The sequence below is a fragment of the Heterocephalus glaber genome, unplaced genomic scaffold (assembly GCF_053883595.1).
Source record: "Heterocephalus glaber isolate CG9 unplaced genomic scaffold, H.glaber_assembly_v1.0 deba00001761, whole genome shotgun sequence".
Classification (NCBI taxonomy): domain Eukaryota; kingdom Metazoa; phylum Chordata; class Mammalia; order Rodentia; family Bathyergidae; genus Heterocephalus; species Heterocephalus glaber.
In genome coordinates, this window is record NW_028258458.1 from 3463950 (window position 1) to 3487821 (window position 23872).

The window sequence follows — 23872 nt, forward strand, 5'->3', positions numbered from 1 at the left end:
CAGGGAACGTTAGCAGAGCACTGCCAGCAGGTCGGGACGGTAAAGCATCTAGGGATTGTGCACAGCACCAAGGTGAGCAGGCGAGGCCGTGGGCTGTGGTCCCAGCCACTTGAGAGGCTGAAACAGGAGGATCTCTCAAGTCCAGGACTTCCGGGCCAGCCTGGGCTACACAGCGAGATCCTCTCTCAAAAACAAAGCCAAACCAAAAAAGAGGCCCGTTGGCTGTGCTGTGAATTTCACGTTCAAAGTGCGCTGGGGACCGACTACCTTCTGGCTGGGAGGGCAGCAGGATCCGGATGGCCACTGTGGGTTCCCCTGCCCCCTCGACTCCCAAGATCAGGGTGTTCGTCCTGTCTGGTAGCTGGGGTTGTTGACTGTGCCCATCTTTGGTCCTTGCCGTGGGGGTGCCACCCAGCTGCTTCTCACACTCAGACCCGCCTGGGAGGTTTCCCAGAGGAGCCGGGCACCGCTCCTGACCTCTCCTCCTCACACAGCGGCAGCGGCTTTGCTGCGAGCTGGGCCAGCGTCCAGTGTCCAGCCCCGGGACCAGACCGCAGCAGCTCCTCTGACGCCCAGGGCTGCTCGCTCGCTTTGCCCCCACAGCTTGGGGACCCAGCTGCCCTGCAGCCCTTGGGCTTCAATTTCCGCTGCTCCCTGGGAACAGGGACCGGGAGGACAGACGCTGGCATCCCTCTCAGGTCTCGGTTTACCCATCTGCAGAGGGGGAGACAGCAGGGCTGCTCTCCACCTGGACTTGCGGGCTGGGTCCCTGGGGTCCCTGGCAGGGGGCTGGGGGCTTGGCCATGGCAGCCTGGGGGGACGATGGGGACACTGCTCAGCACCGGAGGCGAGAGACTCGGAGACGCCTGCAGGACACTGCGCCAGAGGCAAAAGCCGTTCCTCGGGGCATGGGAGGCTGAGGCAGGAGGATTTCGAGTTCAAGCCCAGCCTGGGCAACTTGGTGACTCAGGGAGACGCCGTCTCAAAAGAAAGGAAGGGGAAGAGAGGAGGAGAGAGGGGTTGGCCGGGGATGCGGCTCAGTGCGAAGGTGTGAGGTCGATTCTTGGTTCCAAAAATACAAAGCTCAGAAGACAAACCCGAGATTCAGTGTCAGGCACGCAGAGCCCACCACGTTTTCCTGACCGGTGTGAAAACCTGGGAGCCCCTCCGGTTCCTCAGTGGGAGACCGCTCAGTCCACAGGACACACGTTTGCATAGTCACGTATTTAAACCCACACATCGCATATTCCTGCATTCAAACACCACTCCGCGGGGCCTGCTCTTCCATGCTGCAGCCGTCTCCCTGCCCACACCCAGCTGTCCGCATATTCGTGGCTCGGAATGTTAAGCCACTTCTGCCCTGGTGGCCCACAGAGGCGGTTGTCACCCAAGGGCGCCGGTGCCCTGTGGGGACGTGGACCGGAGCCGAGCATAACTCCGGCCGTCACGATGAGGACCTGTTTGCTCCCGGCACCCGGTGGTGACCAGGACCCCGCACCAGGGACCCGGGGCCTCAGAGCTGGGTGCTGCGGGTGGGTGTGGCTGGGCGCAGATCCTGCCACCCCGTAGGGCCACAGGTGGGACAGGGAGGCGGTGTCCAGCCTGGCCGGGCCCTAGACACCAGGGCTAAGGGCAAAGGACAAGCCCAGCGCCGGTAGGCTTCTCTGGCAGAGCAGTCAGCCATGGCACGTCTGGTGTGCGAGTCTCTGCGGCTCGTCCCCCGGGCCGCTCTGCCTCCCAGGCCCCAGCGCAGCCCAGACCAGAGGCCCCTGTGTGCGATACAATTTGGTTTAGAGGGACCCAAATGAGAGTCTCATGAAACTGTCACTTCTCACAAAATAGTACGCTTTCTTTCAGATGCTTTCATCCATCGAAGTGTAAAAACCAGGCAGGGGATTTAGCTCAGTGGTTCCACTGCCTGCCTCGAAAGCGCAAGGTCCCAAGTTCGGTCCCTGGTACCAAAAAAAAAAAAACCAAACAAAAAGTGTAAAAACCAGGCGTGCGTGGTGGCGCAGTCCTGTCATCCCAGCGCTCAGGGGCTGAGGCAGGAGGGTCGCAGTGAATTCGAGGCCAGCCTGGGCTACACGGTGAGGCCTCCTCGTTGGCAATGCGAGGGCTCCGGCGGGGCGTGGGGTTCCTTCTCAGGCCAGAAGCCGTGGATGAGCCGGCCCGGAGAGGTCACCCAGGGCCCTGAGGGGCGCTCAGTGTCACAGCCCCGAATGCGGCCTCGGGGACCACGCTCCACGGCCGCAGCCCCGGCCCAGAAGGTGGGCGCAGCCCGGCAAGAGCCCTGGCCGGGAGGCAGGGCAGGCGGAGCTGGGGCTTCGCGCCCAGGGCGGCGGGACCAGGGCGCTTGTGAGGCCCCGCGAGCACCTGGAGCCGGAGCCGGGGCCCAGGGCTGCGGGAGGGCGGGGACGCGAAGCCCCCGGTGACGGGAGCTGCTCTGGGCTCGTGTGTTAACTGCCACGCGTGTTTCAAGGCCACGCTCCTTCACGTTCTGCACTGCGCCCTAAACGGCAGCTCCTAAAACAAGCAGGCGTTTGAGACCTCGGCTGGGGGAGGGGGCGCGCTGCGCACCTGGGGGGCGGGGCGGGGCGGGGCGGGGCGGGGCGGGGGCGGAGCCTCGCTCTGCGCCAGGCTTGGGCCGCCGCCAAGTCCGGAGCCGAGCCACGAGCCACGCGGTCCCGGCTCCAGGAAGCGACGCCAAGCAGGCTTCCTGCGGGGCCCGGGTAAAAATAACCCGGGTATATAAGGAGCCGAGGGTCGGCCTCGCTCTCTCGCAGGTGCTGGCGAAGGCCCGGCCGGGGAAGCCGTGGTCAGGGCTGCCCACAGCCAGGCTGCAGATGGGGACCCCCCGGCGCCACGGTGTAAATCACTCCGCTCCCGAGAAGAAAGCCATGCGCGGCCGGGGGACAGGAACCCCCGCTCCTGGGCAGCTGTGATTGCAGCTGCGCCTGGCGGGGACCTGCCGTGGCCCAGCCGGGCGGGAGAGCTTCCCGCCTGAGCCTCCTTCCCTCCTCTGCCTGGGTCTCAGTTTTTCTTTTTTTTTTGGTACCGGTGATCGAGCTCTGGACTTTGTGCTTGCTAGGCAGGCGGTGGAACCTTCTTTTTGTTTTTTGAGGCAGGGTCTCACTATGGAGCCCAGGCGGGCCTGCAGTCAGGGCGATCGTGCTGCTTCAGCCTCCTGGGTAGGTGTGCAGGGCCAGGCGCAGCGTAACTGGCGGTTTCCAGTTTCCCCGCGTATTTGAGTCAGTCCCGCGCTCTAGGCCGAGGTCAGCTCCGTTACATCATCAGCTTGGGAAGGGAGGCCCCCCTGTGTCCCCAAGCCCCCGGACCCGAGGGGCGCCCATCCCTGCATCTGCTGAGAGAGGCCCCCATGGGCGTCTCCTGTCCCCAGTGCACTGTGACCCGTGGTGACCCCGTGTCCCACAGGGAGCCCCAACTTCTGTCTGCAAGCGTGGTGCAGCCGGGCTCCCCGGGACCCCTGGGCGGCCCTGTCCTGGGTTGGAGGCCCTGGGGCCCCAGCCTGGGTTGCCTGAGCCCCACGCAGGAGCAGCCTGGCCTGTGTCTGGGAGCCGCCTGGGGACACAGAGGCGGAGAGGGGACCCGGCCCTTCACCAGGTGCCTCCTGGGTCCAGGGGTTCGGCCAACTCTCACACACACACACACACACACACCCCGCGCCGCACGGCTCTCCTGGCAGCTGTGCTGGGGGCACTGTCTCCCTTTCCCTCAGGGACCCCATGCTGGGCTCCGGCGGCCCGGCCTGAACCCCAGGCACCTTCCAATCCCCCTGCCTCAGTTTCCCTCCTGCTGAGGACCCGCACTTCCAACTCCTCAGGAAGAGGAGCCATCGCAGTGCACCCCGCTCAGGTGCGCGTCCCCAGCCGCACTCCAGACCCGGCCATGGCGGCCCCAGCTCCCCCAGGCCCTGGGTGGGAAAATGCATAGAACCAGAAGAGGTCTTGGCGCATCCACAAAGGCGGCACAGGGTTCAGCTCCAGAACCTTCTGTCCCCGGACCCGCCCCCGGCAGCTGTGCTGCCTGCGCCCTCCCCAGCCCCTGGTGGGATCACACACTGTGCATCTGGCTGGCACCACTCAGTGCCACGGTGTCCAGGTTCACCCACGTTGTAGCTGTGCCAGAACCCGGTCCCTTTTCGGGGCCAAGTGATACTCCACTGCGGAGGAGCCACTGTGTATCCAGCATCTACTGACAGGGTGTCCGTTTCCATCTTTCAGCTACCATGTGTTGCTGCTGCTTGCCATGCTGGGATGAACCCAGGGCCTCACCACACCAGGCACACACTCACCTCTGAGCTGCTCTCCCAACACCCAAGCTTTTCTTTTCTTTCTTTTCTTGTGGTGCTGGAGATTGAACCCAGGGCCTGCGCACTGAGCTCCAGCCCCAGCCCTGGCTGCTGCGAACAGTTTTGTACAAGGTTTATGTTAAAATCTTTTGTAAAATCTGTTGAGTTGGGCACAGTGGCTGGCACGGGCCTGCAATCCTAGCACTCTGGGAGGCTGAGCCAGGAGGATGCCAATTCCAGCCTGGCCTGGGCAACTCAGTAACCCAGTTTGAGACCCTGTCTCAGAATAAAACACAGAAAGGGGTGGGGTGCAGCTCAGTGATGGGCCCTGGGTTCCAGACTCACTTTGGGTAGCACATTTGCCAATGAGCTGAATTTGATCATCCCATGTACATCAAAACGTGTTGCACATGATCCAAACACGTTATCATCTGTCAATGTAAAACATCTTATATTTTTATTTTTGACTGAGGGTCTCACTCTGTAGCCCAGGCTGGCCTTGAACTCATGGGATCCTCCTGCCTCAGCCTCCCAAGTGCTGGGATGCCAGGCATGTACCACTACACTAGGCTTGTTTACTTAATTTATTTATTATTTTGGTGTGCTTCCTAGGTGGCCCAGAAGTCCTGTGTCCAAGTGATCCTCCTGTCTCAGCCTCCTGAATAGCTGGGAGCACAGGTGTGCACCACCATGCCTGGCTTAAAGTCAAATTTTTCTCATTTAAGAAGAAACCCCGCGAGAGATGTCTTGATTCTCTCCTCAGATTCTGCCAGGACGGTGATGAAGAATGTGCTCAGAGTCTGGGAAACCTTTGAAGGAGCCTTTGGCTTGGATGACGAATGATCTAAATCTGTCCCTGAACCGGGGCTGCAGGAAGGGCCAGGAGCACAGCGGCCCGAGTGGCCACGCCCCTCCGCAGCTTCCCTCCGCAGCTTCCCGCCGGTTCAGCTTCCTCGTATTCAGCGGCCGAACAGGGGGCATCGGGGCCACCGCCCCAGGGGCTCCAGGGGCTCCCAAGGGCCGGCGCAGGAGCCTAGTCAGGCCTCCGTGTGTCGCAGGGCCACAGCCTCGGGTTCCAGAGCTTGGGGTCCAGCAGGAGCCCCTGAAAAGCTGTCTTCCTTTCCTTAGAATTCAAAAGCTAGGTGTCACGCACCCTTAGTTACAGCTACTAGGGAGACTGAGGCAGGAGGATCACTGCAAGTTCAAGGCCAGTGTGTGCTACATAGTGAGACCCTGTCTCCAAAAGACAAAAAGGAAAAAAAATCTATGAACATTTTTTGTTTTGCTTCTTGAGACAGGGCAGGCTGGCCACGAGGTCCTGGGTCCGAGCGACCCTCCTGCCTCAGCCACCCAGTAGCTGGGGCCACAGGTGCCACCACCATATCGGGTACTTGTTTTTCCAGCAGGGAGGTAAGTGTCCCCTCTTGCGCAATATTTGCCACATATTTATGCTGGACAATGTCCCTGTCACCTGAAATTCAAATTTAATTGGGTGCCTTGTGTTCTCCTCGGTAAATCAGGCAACCTTGGTCAGCGACAGCTGGTTTCACTGCCAGCCAAGGACACAACAGTGCTGAGGTCCCCGAGTCACATCCTGAGCTTTGGGTTCAGACACAGGGGGCCCTTGGAAACCCACCAGCTCCTGGGGGGAGCCCGCATCAGAAACGAGATCCAAGGTCACTTGGGGAACAGTGGCCCTGTGTCTATCCAGTGTCCCCAGGGCCCTGTGGAGTGTGAGAGTTAGACACACATCACTGTCCATAAAGTCTTTTTCTAATTCTTTTTTTTTTTGAGACAGGGTCTCACTGTGTAGCCCAGGCTGGGGTTGAACTCTCGGGGATCCTCCTGCCTCAGCCTCCCTAGAGCTGGGATGACAGGCGTGGGCCACTGCGCCTAGCTCTAACTGTGACTGTTACTGGCACAGGATGGCAGGGTATGGCAGTAGCCTACCCTGCACTCCCAGCTCAGCTCTTTCTCTGGGGCCCCAAACTGTCGTCAGTTCTGAACAATTTGCCTTTGGTTTTGTGGGGCCTGGGGCCCTGCAAGACTAAGGCAGGTGAACAAGAGCAGGTCTGGAGCAGAGGCTCCAGACTCAGAGGATTTAAACCAGGCCTCAGGCCATGCGCACAGTGCCGGCCTGTCATCCCAGCACTCGGAAGGCTGAGGCAGGAGGATTGCCCAGCCTGGGCTACATGGAAAGATCCTGTCTCCAAAAACAAAAGTAAAACAAAACCAAAACATCCAGGGGCCAGGGATGTAGCTCAGTGGTTCCGCCATCTGGCTGGCAAGCGCAAGGTCTCGAGTGTGATCCCCGGTACCAAAAAAAACACACTCCAAAAACCCCAAAAACATTCAGAGCTCAGCTAAAGATGGGCCGTGCCTCAGTTTCCCTCACCCACTCCGAGTGAGTGGGGATGACCCTGTCTGTGGGGTCCCAGGAGCAAGGGTCTGTGTGCCCCGCACTGCACAGAGCTGGCTCCCTCTGGCCCTGTGACCCCCTAAGCCCCATCTCCATGCCATCTCCTCCAAGGGAGGAGAAAGAGGGCTCCCTCTCACACAGATTTTCAAAGACCGCCCTTTTAGCAGAAAAGTTGCGCGGGTTTTTTTGACATTTCAAAGAAAACCCTGGCTGTTAAGCTCAGGTCTACAATAAACATGGCTATTTTAGCGCTGTGGACTCGGCTGCAGCTCCGGGGCAGGAGGACAGTGCTGGGCGGGGGTCCGGCAGGTCTGGCCCTGCTGCTGACAACCAGCTGAGTATTTCAAAGTACTCTGGGGGCCGGGGATTTAGCTCAGTGGTTTTGCCGCCTGCAAGTGCAAGGACCCGAGTTCCATCCCTGGCACCAAAAAAACAAAAACAAAAACAAAGTACTCTGGGATCCCAGCACTCGGGAGGCTGAGGCAGGAGGATCGCCGAGAGCTCCAGGCCAGCCCAGGCTGCACAGTGAGACCCTGTTTCAAAAGCAAAAACAGAAAATCGTAGCCCAGAGGGAGCGACCGAGGGTCCTGAACACCAGGCAGTGAGCAGCCCCGGGGGGCAGGCGCCTCGTGACCCTGCAGTGACCTCGCCGTGACCGCCTCCCACCCCCTCTAACTGTGCCGGCGCCGCACTGCCCGCGCCTCCAGCCCCCGTAGCGCTGCAAGCACGGCAGCCACGAGGCCGCTTGTTTTCACTGTGTCCTCTTTTCCCTCTCAAATCACTTTTCTTTTCCTGGCCTCCACCCCGCCGTTCCCACGGAGATCCGTAAACAACCAGCGCCCTGGCCGGGTGGGGGACGCTGGAAAAACCTCTGCAGAGGAAAAAGCGAGGGGACCCGCGCGTTCCAAGCCGCCTGGGGCTTACGCAACGGGGTTTGATGCAACTGCCGGCCACGGGGCTCCGAGGGGATCGGGGTGGCGGCGGCCACAGGAGGGGCCCTGAATCCCCCGCCCGCCCCAGCGCGGGCCGCGGCCGATCATGCGGTCACTTTTTAATTTTTTGAGCACAAGTCGCCCAGGTTGGCCTTGAGGATGCAACCCTCCCGCCTCAGCCTCCTGAGCAGCTGACTGGCCCCCTGAGCCTCTCAGGGACTCGGCGCCTCCTCCCTGGCTCCGACTGTGGGGTGTCCTCTCCGAAGGCCTACGGGATTCCTCCTGGAGGTGCTGCGAGCCGATTCCGAACTCCTGGGGAAGTGTGACCCTCAAGGGGACAGAGTCAGGGCTGGGGCCGGTGGCGAGGTTAAGGGTCAGTGATTATCTCAGGAAGGGGTCTGTGAAAAGTGCGGGGGTTCACGCCTGCGCCCCAGCTACTCAGGAGGCTGAGGCAGGAGGGTTGCAAGTTCAAGCCCAGCCTGGGCCACGTAGTGACTTAGTGAGACTATAAGAAGAAAGGCAGGTAGGCTGGGCCCCCCTGAGCACGGAGTTGAACTCAGCCCTAACCAGGAACAGTCCCCTCATCTGGGGCAAGGTGGGCGGAGCCAGAGGGCATCGCGCTAGGAAACAAACAGCCTCGGGCCACACCCACACCTAGGGACCGCCCACCAGGCCCCGCCTCTTAAAGGGCCACACTGGGGACCAAGCGCCCCACACAGCCCTGGGGACACAGCGAGGGAATGTGATGGGGAGGGCCTCAGGAGTGGTGTCCATGCCCCTGCCCAAGGGACTCAAACCAGAGGAGGGAACTGGGCCTGGAATCCGGGCACGTGGCCCTCAGGGACTGTCAGGGACCAGGGCGAGACCACCACAGCCAACGGGCAGGAAGGGCCCCAGGACAGCTCCCAGGCCCACCTCGGCCCCACTGCCATCCGGTCTCAGGTCTGCGGGTCTCCCTCCTAGTCGCGGGTTGCACACTCCCTGTTCCGGGTGTGGGGCCCCGTTGCATCCATAGGAGTTCGGCAGATAGCTCCTCAGTTGGGCGGGTGGGGACAGCTGAGGTGCAGGTGACAGGGTGTTGGGAGTCAGAGCCACTGCACTGCCTGCTAGGACGCACCTGCCCTGCAACCGCCTGGACAGGCGACATTGCGTCCTCGCCTGGGGTGGCACTCTCTCCCCAGGGCTCCCCAGGGTCCCTGGGTGGGAACAGAGCCAGGACTTTTATTAAACTGCAAATGGCACTGGTCCAGGTGGCACACGCCTGTCACCCCAGCACTTGGGAGGCTGAGGCAGGAGGATCCCTGCCCGGCGGGGAGCCACAGGGAAACTCGGGCGTGGTCTGAGGTCTCTGCCCGCCTCCAGCTGGGCACAGGAGATGCTGAGAGTCTTTGTGCAGGAGCCTGACCCTCAGCCGTGGGCCAGGCAACGGGGCACACGCCTGTCATCCAGTACTCAGGGAGGCTGAGGCGGGAGGATCTTGGATTTGAGCTCAACCTGGGCAACTTGGCAACTTTGGGAGACCCAGTCTCAAAATAAAAAATAAAAGTGAAAGAGCTGCGAATGCAGCTCGGGGTTAGCTCCACTCTGCTGCAGAAAAGGAAGGAAGGAAGGAAGCAGCCTTTGCCACTGACCCCCACCCCACGCATGGCAATGAGAGTGACCCAAGGTAACAAGCCCAGAGCCAGAAACTCAGATCCCAGACATCTCTGCCTGTGCAGCGGGAGCCCTGCCTCAGCCTCCCATGCCCTGCACGCCCACATTGATTTCCAGCATAGGCAGTTCTTTTCTTTCTCTTTTATTTGTTTTGTTTTGTGAGACAGGGTCTCGCTATGTACTTCAGGCTGGCTTTGAGCTCACTGTGTAGCCCAGGTTGGCCTCAGACTCATAGTGATCCTCCTGCCTCAGCCTCCCCAGTGCTGGGATCCCAGGCACACACCCCTGCTGGAGACTGAACATTTCTGAAGTGCAGTTCTGCTGAGCTCTTGACAACAGCTCGGCAGGAGACACGGAGGCAGGGCTGTGTGAGCCACAGGTCCCCTCCCCGAGTGACAGCCGTCTGAACAGCCACGGCTGGGACCCGTCCACCCCCACACGGCGCTCTGCATGGCGCAGCTGGGCACAGTCTCAGACTGCATGGGTACCGAGTAGCTGCGGCTGCATGTGCACAGCTGAGGGGTCCCGGAGGGTCGTCAGGGAGCTGAGGAACTCTCAGCACCAAGAGGCATGTGGGGCATCCGCCACTCAGGAAGCTGAGGCAGGAGGATTTCAAGTTCAAGGGCAGCCTGGGCAGCCTAGTGGGACCCTTTCTCAAAAGGCATGGGGCACTGCTCAGCGGCGAGCACTGGCCTTGCAGGGGTCCCCAGGCCCCAGTCCCAGCACCGCTAACTGCTAAGTAAATAAATAAGAAGCCAGGCATAGTAGCAGACACCTGTGATCCCAGCACTCAAGAGGCTGAGGCGGGAGGGTCACTTGAGGTGAAGGTCAGCCTGGCCATTATCTGTAATTCCTTATCTGTTTTGGATTCCAGCTCCTTATCAGAGGAGTCTTTCCTTACATCTTCTCCCAGTCTTCGGCTTATCTTTCCTTTGCAGAGCCAGGCTTGGTGGCGCACACCTGTGATCCCAGCACTTGGGAGTCTGAGGCAGGAGGATTGAAGTTCAAATTTAGCCTGGGGAATTTAACAACTCTGGGAGACCCTGCCTTCAAGTAAAAAGATGCGCCACTGCCCTGAGACCAGTGCGATCATCACGTACGGCAAACGTGAACCAAGGCAGAGGCCGAGGGCTCCCTCGGCCTGGGGTGGGACAGGGACCTGGCAGCCCCTGCACGGACGCCAAAGCCCTCCCGGGCCAGCGTGTGTGTGTGTGGGGGGGGGACTGGTAGCCCCACACCCACGCTCTGTGCTCGTGGGCTCTCCATCCCCCAAGGCCCTGGCCGGGCCATCGCAGCCACACAGAGCCCCCACCCCACCCCACGCCGGCGCTGCACCCTCACCCCCTTCCCGCCCACACCGGGTCCCCGCGCCTGGCTCAGCGCCCCCAGGCCACGGGGCTCGGTGCGCTCGGCACAGCGAGTGGGCCCGGCTGAGGCTGGGGCCGCGGGACCCTCCCGGCCGCCCCTGCCTCCCCGCCCGGCAGCAGGGGTCGCAGAGACCGAGCACGTGCTGACGTAATCATCACCTCGGGCCTTTGCTGCCTTTGGTTTTGTTCTGTGGCACTGGGGGCTGAGCTCAGGGTTCTGAGCCGGACCCCGAGCGAGGGTCCCCTGTCCCTAAGCTGCTCAGGCTGGGCTTGAGCTTGAGGTCCTTCTGCCTCGTCCGGGAGTGCTGGGGTCTCAAGCCGGCCGCGCCTACGGTTTGGTTTGGTTTCGCTTTGCGGGGGTGGGAGCAGCCGCGCGTCCGGGTGCGGCGGCCTGGGTGTCGCCGCAGGCTCCGCAGCCCTGAGTCCCGGAGTCCCCCTGCCTGGCCCCAGCCCCGGTCCCGTCTGGGCCCCGTGCTGCGCTGTCGCCGGGCGCCGCGAGGAGGCGGCCGCTTTTATACCGCGGCTAAATTTAGGCCCCGGGTCCAGCCCCTCCCGACGCGCTTCCGCCCGCCGCGCGCCTATAAGCGGGGACCCGCCCGCCTCGGCCTCCCGCCCGCTGCCCGCCCGCCGTCCGCCATGGCGCTCGGTGAGCCCGTGTTGCCCGCCTTCGCCACCTTTGCCGCCTACGCTGGCGCAGGCGCCCCGCAGGAGGTTAGCGGGGAGCCGGGGGCCGGGAGCCGGGGGCCGAGGGGCGCGGGGGCCGAGGGGGCGCGGGGTGCAGGGGGCCCGGCCGCGCTCACCCCGAGTCTCCCGCGCCCCCAGCGCTGGCCGCGCCCCGAGCCCGACGCGCCCGACGACGACCTGAACAGCGTGATCGACTTCATCCTGTCCATGGGGGTCGAGGCGCCGCCCGCGCCGCCGCTGGCGCCCGAGCTGCTGCCCGGCTGCGCCCCGGGGCCCGCGCGCGTCAAGGCCGAGCCCCCCGACGGCGACCCCGGTGCCTACGGCCGCGCAGCCCCGATGCTGGGCGCGCCCGAGTCGCCACCGCTCAGCCCCGCCGGGGTCCCCTTCGCGCCGCCCTTCGCCGCGCCCGGCTTACCCGTGCATCCCGGGCTGCGCTTCCCGCCCGGCCCCGCCGGCTTCGCGCGCTTCGAGGACGCGGCCGCCGCGCTGCGCCTGGGCCCCGGGCCGCGCGGCCCGCTCACGCCGCCCGCGTCGCCGCTCGAGCTGCTGGACGCCAAGCCTAAGCGCGGCCGCCGGGCCTGGCCCCGCAAGCGCAGCGCCACGCACACCTGCAGCTACGCGGGCTGCGGCAAGACCTACACCAAGAGCTCGCACCTGAAGGCGCACCTGCGCACGCACACAGGTGAGGTGGGCGCGGGCCCTGGGCGGGCGGGGGCCGCGCCGGCCGAGCCGGGCCGGGCCAGGCCGAGCCCAGCCGAGCCGCGCCGAGCCGCCCCCGTCGTCTCCGCAGGCGAGAAGCCCTACCACTGCAACTGGGACGGCTGCGGCTGGAAGTTCGCGCGCTCCGACGAGCTCACGCGCCACTACCGCAAGCACACGGGCCACCGGCCCTTCCAGTGCCACCTGTGCGACCGCGCCTTCTCGCGCTCTGACCACCTGGCGCTGCACATGAAGCGACACATGTAGCCGCCGGGCCCGGGCCCCAAACTGACTGGTATTTATTGGACCCCTAGACGGGCCGGCCGGTGGCCTCAGAGGGGTCCCCTCCTCCCCGATGGCGACGGGAGGCCCGCGGGAGGAGAGCGACCCTCTCGAAGAGTTTTGTTTTCAAAATGGTGCAATAATTCCGTGTCGTGTCCTGGGACGGGTCTACACTAGGGGCTGGGACGGCGGCCCTCGTTCGTACTGTCTGGGACTTATAATATTGTACATAGGACTGGGACAGATATTATTGTATTACTGTAAATACGGGAGACGAGTGGGCGTTCTGACCGCCTGGCTGGGTTTTTTCTATAAGACTTGCTGTTTTTTAATTAAAGAAAAATTTTTGCATCTTTTGAAAAAAGCAGCGTCGGTCACACTGTTTGGGGCGGGGGACGTGGGGGTCGAGGGGACGGTGGCCTTGGGGGGCTGCCCAGCAGGGGCAGAGCCCCAGCTGCCAGGAACCTGCGGGCTGTGTAAATGTAAGCACTGCGCTTGCGGACGCGGGCCAGGTTATTTTAAGTCTGTCCCCAGAGCCATAAAAATTGCCTCCCGCCCAGAGCGGGGACCGCAGGTCCCACTGATGTGGCCGTGGCCAAGCTAGAAAAAGCTCTCCTTCCTGGAAGGACTGAGGTCTTAGCCAAACTTGTGAGGATGCCAGCTTTTTATGTTAGGGGCTGAAGGGCTGCCTGGCCGTGCCTCACTTGGGCAGACTTGGTCAGGGGTTTCCGGGCTTCAAGGGGACCCGACCCTTGCACTGCTTGGGTCAGGACTGGGACACTGGGGTCCCTGAGCCCCTCCAGGGCATCTGTTCGTGGTGGCTCCCTGCACCCACAGCCTCCTGGTGCACAGCACGCAGGCCGCTTGCTGCAGGTTGCTGTCTGCTGCAGGTTGCTGTCCGGGGAGGCAGGCTGTCTGCTCACACTTGCACAAGCTGTTTCCAGAAAGTGAAAATGGCCCGTAAGCAGAGCGCATGTTGAAACACTCTCACCACCACTGCCTTGCGACACAGCCGGGCTCTCCTCCTCCGGCCCGGCCTGGAGACAGCTGGGCGCTGGGCTCCCCCAGCCCGCCAGAAAAGCAGAAGCTGCGAGAGATTATCTGTCATCTGGAGTCACACCCTGGGTGCTTCCGCCTACAGGGGAGGGTGTTCCTAGGGTGGGCAGGCTCCCCAAAGGACAGGGGCTGGTGGCCCCCAGCCTGCAGGAAGCCCCCCACTGCTGGGGGCAGAAAGATCCCAGGGCTTCGTCTGCTTTTTGGGTTTTCTGAGACACGGTCTCACTATGCAATCTGGGCTGACATTGAAATCTCAGCGATCCTCCTGCCTCAGCCTCCTGAGTGCTGGGGTGACCAGTGTTGGCCACCACGCTGGGTTCCCCTGGAGATTTGAAATCCAGCTGTCAGCCCTCTCTACCCTTCCCGAGTCTCAGCTTGAAGATGGAGACATTCTTCATACTCATTTGAAAAACTCTCCTTCCTGGGGGTCCCATGTCCTGACAGACACAGCAGGGCTGGGGCTGCTGAGTTTATGTCCCCGCCCCAGGGGGCCAGAAGCATTGACCTGCAGCCCCAGCCACATATTTCAGCCATAGAGCTGGGGGGAGGGCCAGGCCAGTCACCCCCGGGCAACTGGGCAGCCTCCTGCCCCTTCTGGACACCTCAAGGCTGACGTCAGCGCCTCATTCAGCAAGGGAGCAGGCACTGGTGCGGACACAACCCAGGGAAACAAGCCAAACCTTTACCTTGTGCCTTCTGCCCGTCCCCATCCAAGCTCTTGGTTTGGGGTTTGGGGGGTGGTTTGTGGCTGAGTTGCTTTTACAGGGCCATGATTAGCACTAGGTCCTTTTCTCCCCCAAGTGGTGTACGTTTTCTATAACCTCTCCCTGTGCTGGGTTTGTATGGACATGTTCATGGCTCTGTAATATTCCACACGGATAGACAGGCCAGGAAAGCACTAGCTCGGGGGTGGGGGTGGAGTCTGGGCCTATGTGGATGGCATGACGCTTTTCAGAAGGGGCCTGAGCGCCCTTGCAGTTTAGGGTCTGGGGGACACCAGGAGCTGCACTTCGTCTATTCCCGAGCGGTGGTACAAGGATGGGCCGTTTTGCCGTTGCTGGTGGAGTCTGGTGACAGCAGGTACAAGGTCCGTCCCCTTTCTGGCAGGCAGTTCCTGTGTCTGCACGTGAGAGGGCTGTGTGCCAGAAGCAGGATGTCTACGAGATTGTCCTGACTCAGCCTGTTCCCGGCCTGCTGAGTCACGGCAGCACCCCAGGGAGTGCCCGACCCAGCCGTCATGTGGAGGCTGATCAGGGTATCACAGCCTCCGTCCCATGGCCTCAGGAGCCCCTCCTTCCCTGGGCCAGGCCAGCGAGCACGAGTCCCCATTGTCCTCTGAGAGCCCAGCTGGGAAGAGTGCGGAGGGGCAGGGGACAGAGGTCTGGGGCGCTGGGGGGATTCCCCAGCTCTGGGGATGGAGCTGCCCCCCCCAGGCCTTCTGTAGTTTTCATTCTGAGACAGGGTCTCCCTGATTGCCCAGGCTGGGCTGGAACTTTGAATCCTCCTGCCTCAGCCTCCTGAGTGCTGGGATGACGGGCGTGGCCACCACACCCGCCGGTGCCCTCGGACCTTCTCTCAGCACCTAGAGTGGCTCCCTCTCAGGCCCTCAGCATGGCTCAGGCTTCCTGGCTCTCGCTTCCTGTCGCCCTCTGCCAATCATCTCTCCCGGTGTCACCCCTGGTGTGACAGCCCTGCCCGGCCTGGCATGGAGTGGGCTGCTGCCCTCCCGCTCACCTGGGGCACTGTCACCACCCCAAGATCTCAGGCGGAAAGTGGGGCTCAGAAGGGGGCCGGGCTGGGGCTCATGGAAGTGGAGGGGCTGGGACTCGAACCCAGGTCCACCCAGGCCTGGCCCAGTGGCTCCTGCATTTGTGACCTGAGGGCGTGGGGACCTGGGTGACCCTGGGTACAGACCTGGGGGACTGGAACGGGGCCGAAGTGAATCACACCCTGTCCCCAATGTCCATGGCCCAGGAGGGCACGGTGTGATTTGGTTCCTCCAACCCACAGCCCTGCAGCCCCGGGACGGGGTGTCCTGCTGCTTCCCCCACAGACTGCGGTCCCTGCTGGTCCAAGCCCCTGGGAGTCCAGGGACCTCGAGTGCTGCCTCCAGTGCAACTCCTGCTGGTTAACAGTGCCCGGCTCCCTGCCCCAGGGCCTTTGCACCGCTGCACCTTGGGTCCTGGGGATGGGCTGGGCCGGGGCTCTGTCCCTGGGTCTGTCTACCTGCCCTGTCCTGTCCCTTCTGCTGCCAGTCAGGGTTTCTTTCCCTCTGCATTCAGCCAGAGGCCACGCTCCCCCACCATGCTCAGGTAGTAGCTCACAGCCTGGGCACTGGCTCAAGCCCACTACCCAGTTGCCACCCAGCCACCTCCAGAGCCTCCTCGCTGCCCCTCAAACGTGGCTCCTGGCCCAGTCCCACACCCCATCCTGCTTCCCGACCCCTTGAAGGCATCTTGGGGCTGAGCCATGGACTCTCTGACCCTTGCACCTGCCTCAGTTTCCCCAAGGGAATATCCCCAAGCTTCATCCACACTGGCCGTTGTCAGAACACCCTTCCTTTTCATGGCTAAGTAATATTCCACAGGACAGCTGCACACAGCCGTGTGGCCGTAGCCGACGGCACAAGTGTCTGCTCAGGCCCCTGCCTTCAGTTATTGAGGTGCAGACCCGGGGTGGGGTTGTGGAGCCCCTCATTTTCTCTGCTTTTTTCCTTGTGTTGGGTCCACAATCCGCTTCCTGCCCCTCACTCTCTTCCCAAGCCCTCACTCTCTTCTGGGCCCTCTGAGTCATCGACTGTCAGGGAAGGGCTGCTCTTCTCAGGGGCTGGCTTGGGGCTGGGTGACCTGGGGACCTGGCACTGCCGGGGTCGCGTCCTCCCGTGGCTGCTGGGGGCTGGCAGGGTCCCTGTGCCCAGCACACAGTGGGTGCTTGCTCGGCAATGCCTCGGTGGCCCTGGGTAAGAGGGACACGGAGAATCCAGGCAGCAAGTGTGGCTGCTCTGGACCCGTGCTGGGGAGGAGCAGGGGTCACCGGCCACTGCCGCGCTGCCCAGCACAGGTCCTCGGGAGCCCAGTGCCCACCACAGAGCTGGCCGGCCCCGATGGAGGACTTTCAAAGTCAGTGCTGCACACCAGTGGGCCCAGCTACTCAGGAGCCTGAGGCAGGAGGATAGAAAGTTCAAGGCCGGTCTGGGTGACTTATCGAGGCCCTGTCTCAAGTAATGAAGGCGAAAGAAGGCGTAAGTCCTCGGGGCGCCCTTGTTTAGCCTAAGCGAGGGTGGAGCTCAGTCCCAGCACGGCAAGATAAGCCATTTGCACCATACTGCAGTCTGTTAAATACACACAGCGCTGTGCCTACAGTAGAACACACACTCCCTAATTAGACCCCACTGCTGTGGGGCATGGTGCACGCCCTCACCCCGCAAGAGGGAGGCTGAGGCAAGAGGGTCCTGAGCTAGGTGCTGTCTCAAAAGAAAGAAATTGATGTCCCAGAGCTGAAGTTAGGTGGTTAATGTTCCTCTCCCTGCCCAGAATGAGGCTGAGCGATAACAGCGGAGGCTTCTGTGGGATCACAGCGAAGTTCCTCCTCCTCAATCCCCTTTGGTTTTTTTTTTTGGTACCAGGGATCAAACTCGGGACCTTGCGCTTGTGAGGCAGGCGCCGGAGCCACTGAGCTGAATCCCTGACCCCTCCATTTTCGTTTTTGTACCTGAAACCCTAAAATGCTCCTTCTTAGAGGTTTTAATAATGATCTTAGTTGCTTTCTCCTTTCCCTACTGGAGATGGAGCCCCAGGGCTCCCACTGAAGTACATCCACAGTACACCCTATTTTTACATTTTGAGACACGGTCTCAGCCTTGGTGGTGGCGTGCGCCTGTAACCCCAGCACTCCGGAGCCTGAGGCAGGAGGATTGTCGAGCTTGGGCCTGGGCTACAGAGTGACTCCAAGGCCAGCCTGAGTTACATAGCGAGACGGTCTCTCAACAAAACGAAATAAAAATCTTAAAAAAAAAAAAAATTTTCCAAGTGCAAGGACCCGAGTTTGATCCCCGGTACCAAAAAAAAAAATTTTTTTTTTTTGAGTCAGGATCTCATTAAATTACTAAATTGCCCAGGTTCAGCTTGAATTGTGATCCTCCTGCCTCAGCCTCCCAGGGTGCAGGCATGACAGGTGTGCACCACCCGCGCTTGGCTTAAGGACTTTCAGGGGCAGGAAATCTTCCTTGGCCAAATGAGGAGACTGAGGTGCAGGGAGTGGAGCTGGGGGCCCGGGGTAGGATGAGAGTACCGCAGACAGCTAAGCCAGTTAGAGGGTTCCTGAGGCAGGCGGCCAGCGCAGAACACAGCTGTGGCCTGAGGCCGTTCCCTAGAGGCCCCGCTTCAAGAAAAACGGCAGCTACTCCACATGCCTCCCCTAGGGCTGAGGCAGGACTGGTACTGGACACAGCATCCATCACCTAGGGTGGGGACCCAGTTTCCTTCCTAGAAAGTTCCTGTCCCGTCCCTGTACTGTACGCTGGCTACGTGACTTCTCCATTTGATCCCCAGGTAATCGGTGTTACTTGGGCGCCTGTATTTGCTGTAATCCTATTGGCTGATGCTAGCTTTGTCCCACCCCATCCCCACCGCGAGATTCCCCATTGGATCGATGTTACCTGAGCGACGACACTGGTAACCTTACCAGTTGACTGTAGTTTTGTCCCACCTTGAACCTGCCTCTCCTCGAGGCTTTGCCCAGTGAAACACCTTTGAGGCCAGGCACAGTAGCACACGCCTGTAATTCCAGCGTTCTGGGGGCTGAGGCAGGAGAATTGCTGTAAGTTTGAGGCCAGCCTGAACTACAAAGTGAGACCCTGTCTCCCAGAACCAAAAAGAAAAAACAGAACAAAACAAAACAAAAATAAAATCTCCGTGATTCCTAGAATTCATTCTTCAGTTTTAGAGAACACAAACTCCAGTTCTGGACACCTAGCAGGCTGGGTGTTACGCTGTCTCCTGTACATTACTGGGTCATCTGGAGTCCTCCACCACACACCTCGAATCAAGAGGGCACCTGCGTGTCACCGCAAGGCGTGCCAGACAGCGGCCCTCAGACAGCTCCCTGGAGTGGACTCGAGCCACGCCTCTCCATTTCCCTGTCTGTCTTCCCATCAGCAGCTCTGGGTGCGGTTTGCCCCGTTCTGGTACTGTCTGCCGAGGAGGCTTCTGGGGAAGCAGCGGCAGTGCTGCAGAGATCTGGAAGGGGCCAGGCCGAACGCAGGGCTGGGCCTATTTCACAGCCGCTTCCTGCTCCTTGCTGCCCTGGAGCCGGCGGAGGATTAGATTCCCCGGCACAGGCAGCTTCCACAGGGGCTCCGGAAGGATGGTGACGGCCAGACTAAGGAGGGGCAGTGCTGCCCTCCCCAGGGACAGGGCCCAAACCTCACGGGGTGGGGGGGGCACAGAGTCAAAAGCTGCCTCTTGCAGGACGTGGGGCCCCACGCCAGTCACCCGAGCCCTTGGGAGGCTGAGGCAGGAGGATCGCAAGTTCCAGGCCAACCTGGGCAATTGAGATCCAGTCTGGAGATAAAATATCAGAAGGGCCGGGGGTGGAGCTCAGTGCGAAGGCCCTGGGTTCTAGCCTCAGCCTGCATCGGAAGAGGAAGTTGGCACTGCTGTTCGGCACACAGGAGGGGTGGCTTCCAAGACCCCCCCTGCAAGTGACACGGAACTCAGTGACCACTGGGAGGTGGAGCCCCCGAGGCGCCTGGGAGCCGCAGGCACTGTGAGCTGCGTGGAAATACTCATTCCTGGGTGGGGTGGCTTGGTTTGGTGATGGGGTCTCAATAGGTAACCCAGGCTGGGGTGGGATCCTCCTGCCTCAGTCTCCCGAGCCCTGGAGTGCACCCCTGGGTGCGCAGCGGGCATCCCCCTGGATGTGAGGAGGGGAGCAGTAGGCTGTGTCCCTGCCCCCATCAAGCCTCCAGGCAGGAGAATGGGGATGGTGGGGGCAGTGGGACGCCTGGGCCTCCCCTCAGAGCACTCGGTCATTGACAGGGCCGGGATCTGGCCCGAGGACCCGGGGAGGTGGCGGGGGGGCAGTTCACAGCCGCAGGCCAGGGCGGCTAACTGGTGATCGAAGAAGAGGAGGTAAAGACCCCGAAACTGGACAGGGGCACAGGAACCCTGTGAGATCGCTGGGACTTCTGTCAGGTCCGGTTCAGGTTCTGGGACAGTCCAGGCTGGCCTCCAACTTGAAATTCTCCTGTCTCAGCCTCCCAAGGGCTGGGCGTGGACCACCACAAGGATCTAAAATGATCCTGAAAATAAGTGATTAACTACAGAAGCAAATACACATACCCCGCTGTTGCTGAGCAGTTTCCCGGCCGGGACAGGGCCTTGGGGACCAGGTAGGGACAAGCCGGGCCTGCTGGGAGAGAGGGCTTGATCTCTGCCACCGGAGGGGCGCTGGGCCTGGGGTTTCTCTGGGCGGCTGTGCGGCCACTGGCAGTTTAAGGCGGCGGGCAGGCCGCAGACCCAAGCTTCCCTGGGCGGGCACAGATTGCCGACTGGGCCGGAGGTGGGATCCGGGGCGGCCTGGTCGGGGGTCTGGTCTTTGCTGCTGCTCTGCGCCTTGTAAACACCGCGGGTATGGGGGGTGCCTTTGGAATGGAAACCTGGAAATTTACCCCCATGGCTTCCTCTGTGGCCTGGAGTCTCCCGAAGACTTGGTTTCTTTCTGAGACAGGGCCTCACTATGGAGCTCAGGCTGGCCCTGACCTCAGTGACCCTCCTGCCTCAGCCTCCCGAGTGCTGGGACCACAGGCGTGCACCACCGAAGCTCACTGAGAGTTCGGTTTTCTTTCCCTGCGTTGCTGCGTGGGCCCAGGGGAGATCTGACAATCGACCACGTCCCGGCCCCCAACCTCCAGCTGCCGACGTGAGTCAGGGTTCCGTGTTTTGTATTAAAATATTTTATATTACTCCTTCAAACTTCACTTTATACACCGAAAGCCCACACGGCGGGGCGCTCGGATGCGGGCGCCCTGGCAGCCCTAGACGGCCGGCATGTCGGCCTTGCTCAGCGCGATGGCCAGCTCCAGGTCCTCCTGCTCCTGCCGCCGCAGTCGTGCCAGCCGCTCCTGCTCTGCCTTCTCGCTCTCGCGCTTGGCCCAGGCCAGCTGCTGCTCCTCATTGCCAAACTGCAAGGGAAGGGCCGTCAGGGCTCCGGGCCGGGCCTGCGGCTGCCCCTGGCCCAGCTGCACCCCTGCCCGGGTCACAAACCCACTGATCCCAGGGAGGGGACCGCACAGGCCCGCGGCTCAGCCCCGAAGCCGTCCCGCGCCGTCGGACCAGGAAGAGGCCGCCTGCCCCAGGGCTCGGGGCTCTCAGCCACGTCCCAGCGGGGACCAGGCCAGGGCCCTGCAGCTGGGACACTCCGAGCAGGCCAGGAGGGCACGCGTGTGGGAGGCTCAGGTGCAGAGAGGGCCCCAGCCCGACACACGTAGGGTCCCCAGGCTGGACTCCCTGCGAGCCCCCCACCTGCTTCCAAACCCCCACTTCGGGGAATTTTCCAACACCGTGTTGGGAGCAAAACAAGGAATGCTGGTGGCAGTCGTTTTACAGAGCTCTGCCAACAGGACACGGCGTGGCAGAGGTGACCGAGCCCTCGCCAGCCCAGCCCAGGCCAGGCCAGAGGAGCGACTGGCTGCTTCAAGCCCGGCCCAAGAACAGGCTCTCAGAGCCCCGCTCAGGAGTGGCCATTGTGCAGGACAATCGGGACCACGCGCACATGACGCCAGGCTGAGGGCTGGGAGCCACCCGAGCCTCTAGAGCCTCTACTGCCCCACTGAGTCCTGGACAGTGGGGTCCGCAGTGTCCCTGGAGCAGCTGCTGCTGGACGCACAGCAGCCTGGGTTCCCACTCCAGACCCTGAGCAGAAGGCCGCAGCAGCTGCCTGGAGAGCTGCACTCCACAGCTGGCACGAGACACGCAGCACGCGGGGTGGTGGCGGAGCCCGGGACCCCTGCGCATCTCAGCACACGCTACACCGAGCGCGTATGCCCTGCCTCCTGCTCACGCACCGTGCCCAGTACGCAGAGCACAGGCTGGCCACCCTGGGTCTGCACTGCACACTTCCTGGGGGCAATACCCCAGCAGGGCCTCTGCTCCCCTGTGCATGCAACTTCCTCATGCACACGCTGCTGAAGCAGAAGGGCTCGGCTTTTGGCTGTTTCTGTGGTACTGGGATGGAATCCTGCACCTCTGCACTGAGCTGCATCCCCAGCCCTTTTAATTTTTTATTTTGAGAGAGGACCTAAGCCACCCAGGCTGGCCTGGAACTTTCAATCCTCCCGCCTCAGCCTCCTGAGTGCTAGGAAGCTACAAGCACAAATAACCCACAGGTGGAAACTGCAGGCCCACAATGGGAGGGCGTGAGGGGCATAGCGCAGGGCAACCAAGCTGCTTCCGCACAGGGCCAGAGGGCCAGCAGCAGGCTCCTCGCAGGAGCCAGAGCCTCGCTGCCACCAGGGCCGGCAACTCTGAAACCCGCAGCCAGCCTGGGTTTCCCAAGTTAGCACAGGGCTCCAGCCACGCCAGGAGATGGAAGACGCCCATCCCGGAGGGGCAGGTGAGCACTGAGGGTCCTGGCATGCAGTGGGGCGGCTTGGGCACAGGGAGGGCAGAAGCACCCGTGGGGCTGGCTCCCACTGAGACGCAGGGCCTACCCCCACTCCTATGCCAGAAACTCGAGCCACGCGACTCCACACACAGTGGTGCTGCGGAGCGCGAGGCCCTGCGGCGGGGCCACAGGCGCAGAACCCGCAGAGCCGTGTCTCGGCAGGAACGCGGGTTTCCACCTCGGTCGGGGTTCTCAGCCCCACACCGAGCCCCACCTCGCTCAGAGCCGGGCACCGCCGGCGTTTTCCTCCTCCAGAAAAGAACCGAGTGCTGGTCCAAACCCTCTCCACGGCCCGGGCCTTGTTTCTGCTGCTCGTGTTTTTGTTACCGGGATCAAACTCAGGACCTTGTGCTCTCAAGGCAGGCGCGCGCCATCCCTGCTCCTGGGAGCGTTGCCTTCGCGGGGCTGCCAAGGGTGTGCAGTCCCCGGAGCGGCTGGGCACGCACTGCGGGGGCCTCTGAAAGGGGCTGGGCCTGGGCAGCCAGCTTCACTCTCCACTGGTGCTGCTGGGACGGAGGCCACAGCTCCTGCCTGCCAGGCAAGCACGCCGCCCCGAGCTGCGGCCCAGGCCTCTGAGCTCGATTACAAAGGGCCGTCCACTGGGCGTGGGGCACACATCAGCCACCCCAGCACTCGGGAGGCTGAGGCGGGAGGATGGCTGCGAGTTCTAGGCCAGCCTGGGCCACATAGTGAGTTCAAGGCCCCTCTGGACTATACAGGCAGACCCTGTCTCAGAAACGCAAAATACAAACCCCACCAGAAAACACGGGCTAGCTGGAAGGGTAACGGACTGTGCGGATGGGCTCCGAGCTCTTCTCTGGCCGTGGCCTAAGGCAAAGGCCCCAGTGGGGTTCTAGATCGGATGTTTCTCACTGAAGTTGATGACTCAGGGCTGCTCTTCCTCTGCCCCTCAGCCTGGGCCTGCAGCTCGCCCTGCACACAGCGTACCTGGGGCAGGTGTGGCCAGGACGGGCGCACAGAGGGACAGCGGATGCCTAACGCCAGGTCACAGCCTGTCACTGGGCTCGGGAAGTGTGTGACGCGAACAGCAGCTTCCCGGGACACAGGCGGAGCCCCTGCCGTGCCCTCTCCAGAGCACGGGCTGCAGCCTTGCTCTTCCCAGGGTCCTGTTCCCTATGCCAGTGCCAGCACAGGGTCAGGGCTCAGCGACAGAGAGCGGGAGAGCTGCAGTCACCCCAAAAGTCACCCCAAGAAGCTGCAAGCGGGGGCGGGAGGGGATGGCACCACGGCGGGGCTCAACTTACAGAGGCGAAGTCGGCAAAGCCCGAGGAAGAGGCCTGAGAAGGCTTAGCTGAAGAGGAGGGGACAAAGGGGTCTTTTCCACTAAACGGGTCCCCAAACCCCTTTTTATTTTGGAACGGGTCGCCGCTGTCAGCCCCGAGTGGCTGGAACGGGTCGGGGGACTCGGGGCAGTCTGCAGAACCAAGCTGACTCACAGGTGTGCTTTTACCTGGAAGGTTCAGGAGAAAGAACAAAAACAAAAACAAAAAACAAAAAAGGAGAAAAAAAAACAACATGTTACTCACCACGGACGGGACAGCGGGGCGGGGGACGCAGAGGAGGCGCCCTGGAGCCGGCGCTGCACGGTCCCTGGCTGCTCTTTTGCAGAGCTGGGGTGCAGCCCCGGGCCTCCCCGGGCCAGGCCAGCACGCAGCGCTGGGCCGCACACCCGGGCAGGGGCTTCACGGCACACACAGCACACAGAACGGCACAGCCAGCGCTGTGACGCAGTCCACATGCAGATGGCCGACGGGGACAGGCATGCAGCTGGTAGGAGGGCTGGTCC

At 62.1% G+C, this 23872-nt stretch overlaps 2 protein-coding genes across 13 annotated transcripts in view; one reads left to right on the forward strand and one right to left on the reverse strand.

Moving 5' to 3' along the window:
* Positions 1-11263: 11263 nt before the first annotated feature.
* Positions 11264-12709, forward strand: Klf2 (KLF transcription factor 2). The gene is made up of 3 exons (XM_013068654.3): positions 11264-11391; positions 11503-12046; positions 12155-12709. Exons 1-3 carry the CDS (start codon positions 11317-11319, stop codon positions 12328-12330), a joined length of 795 nt encoding a protein of 264 aa, XP_012924108.2. The 5' UTR covers positions 11264-11316; the 3' UTR covers positions 12331-12709.
* A 7631-nt stretch (positions 12710-20340) lies between these two features.
* The window catches only part of Eps15l1 (epidermal growth factor receptor pathway substrate 15 like 1), a 47959-nt gene continuing 44427 nt past the window's right edge, over positions 20341-23872 (reverse strand). For 8 of the 12 annotated variants that reach the window (XM_087201863.1, XM_087201862.1, XM_021251062.2 and 5 more), the window contains 2 exons: positions 23331-23536; positions 20341-20584 (listed from right to left, as the gene is read on the reverse strand). In XM_087201863.1, coding sequence (XP_087057989.1) covers positions 20438-20584; positions 23331-23536 — 353 coding nt within the window. In that variant the 3' untranslated portion in view covers positions 20341-20437. Of the gene's footprint in view, positions 20585-23321; positions 23537-23872 lie in introns of those variants that run through there. The other 4 variants (XM_087201865.1, XM_087201864.1, XM_021251072.2 and 1 more) reach the window with 2 other exon arrangements.

Excerpts from the sequence above, each read along its gene's own strand:
- Klf2 (XM_013068654.3), top strand. The coding sequence starts at position 11,317 with ATGGCGCTCGGTGAGCCCGTGTTGCCCGCCTTCGCCACCTTTGCCGCC. Across the intron at positions 11,392-11,502 it reads GCGCAGGCGCCCCGCAGGAG|CGCTGGCCGCGCCCCGAGCC; the intron begins GTTAGCGGGGAG and ends CCGCGCCCCCAG. Across the intron at positions 12,047-12,154 it reads GCACCTGCGCACGCACACAG|GCGAGAAGCCCTACCACTGC; the intron begins GTGAGGTGGGCG and ends TCGTCTCCGCAG.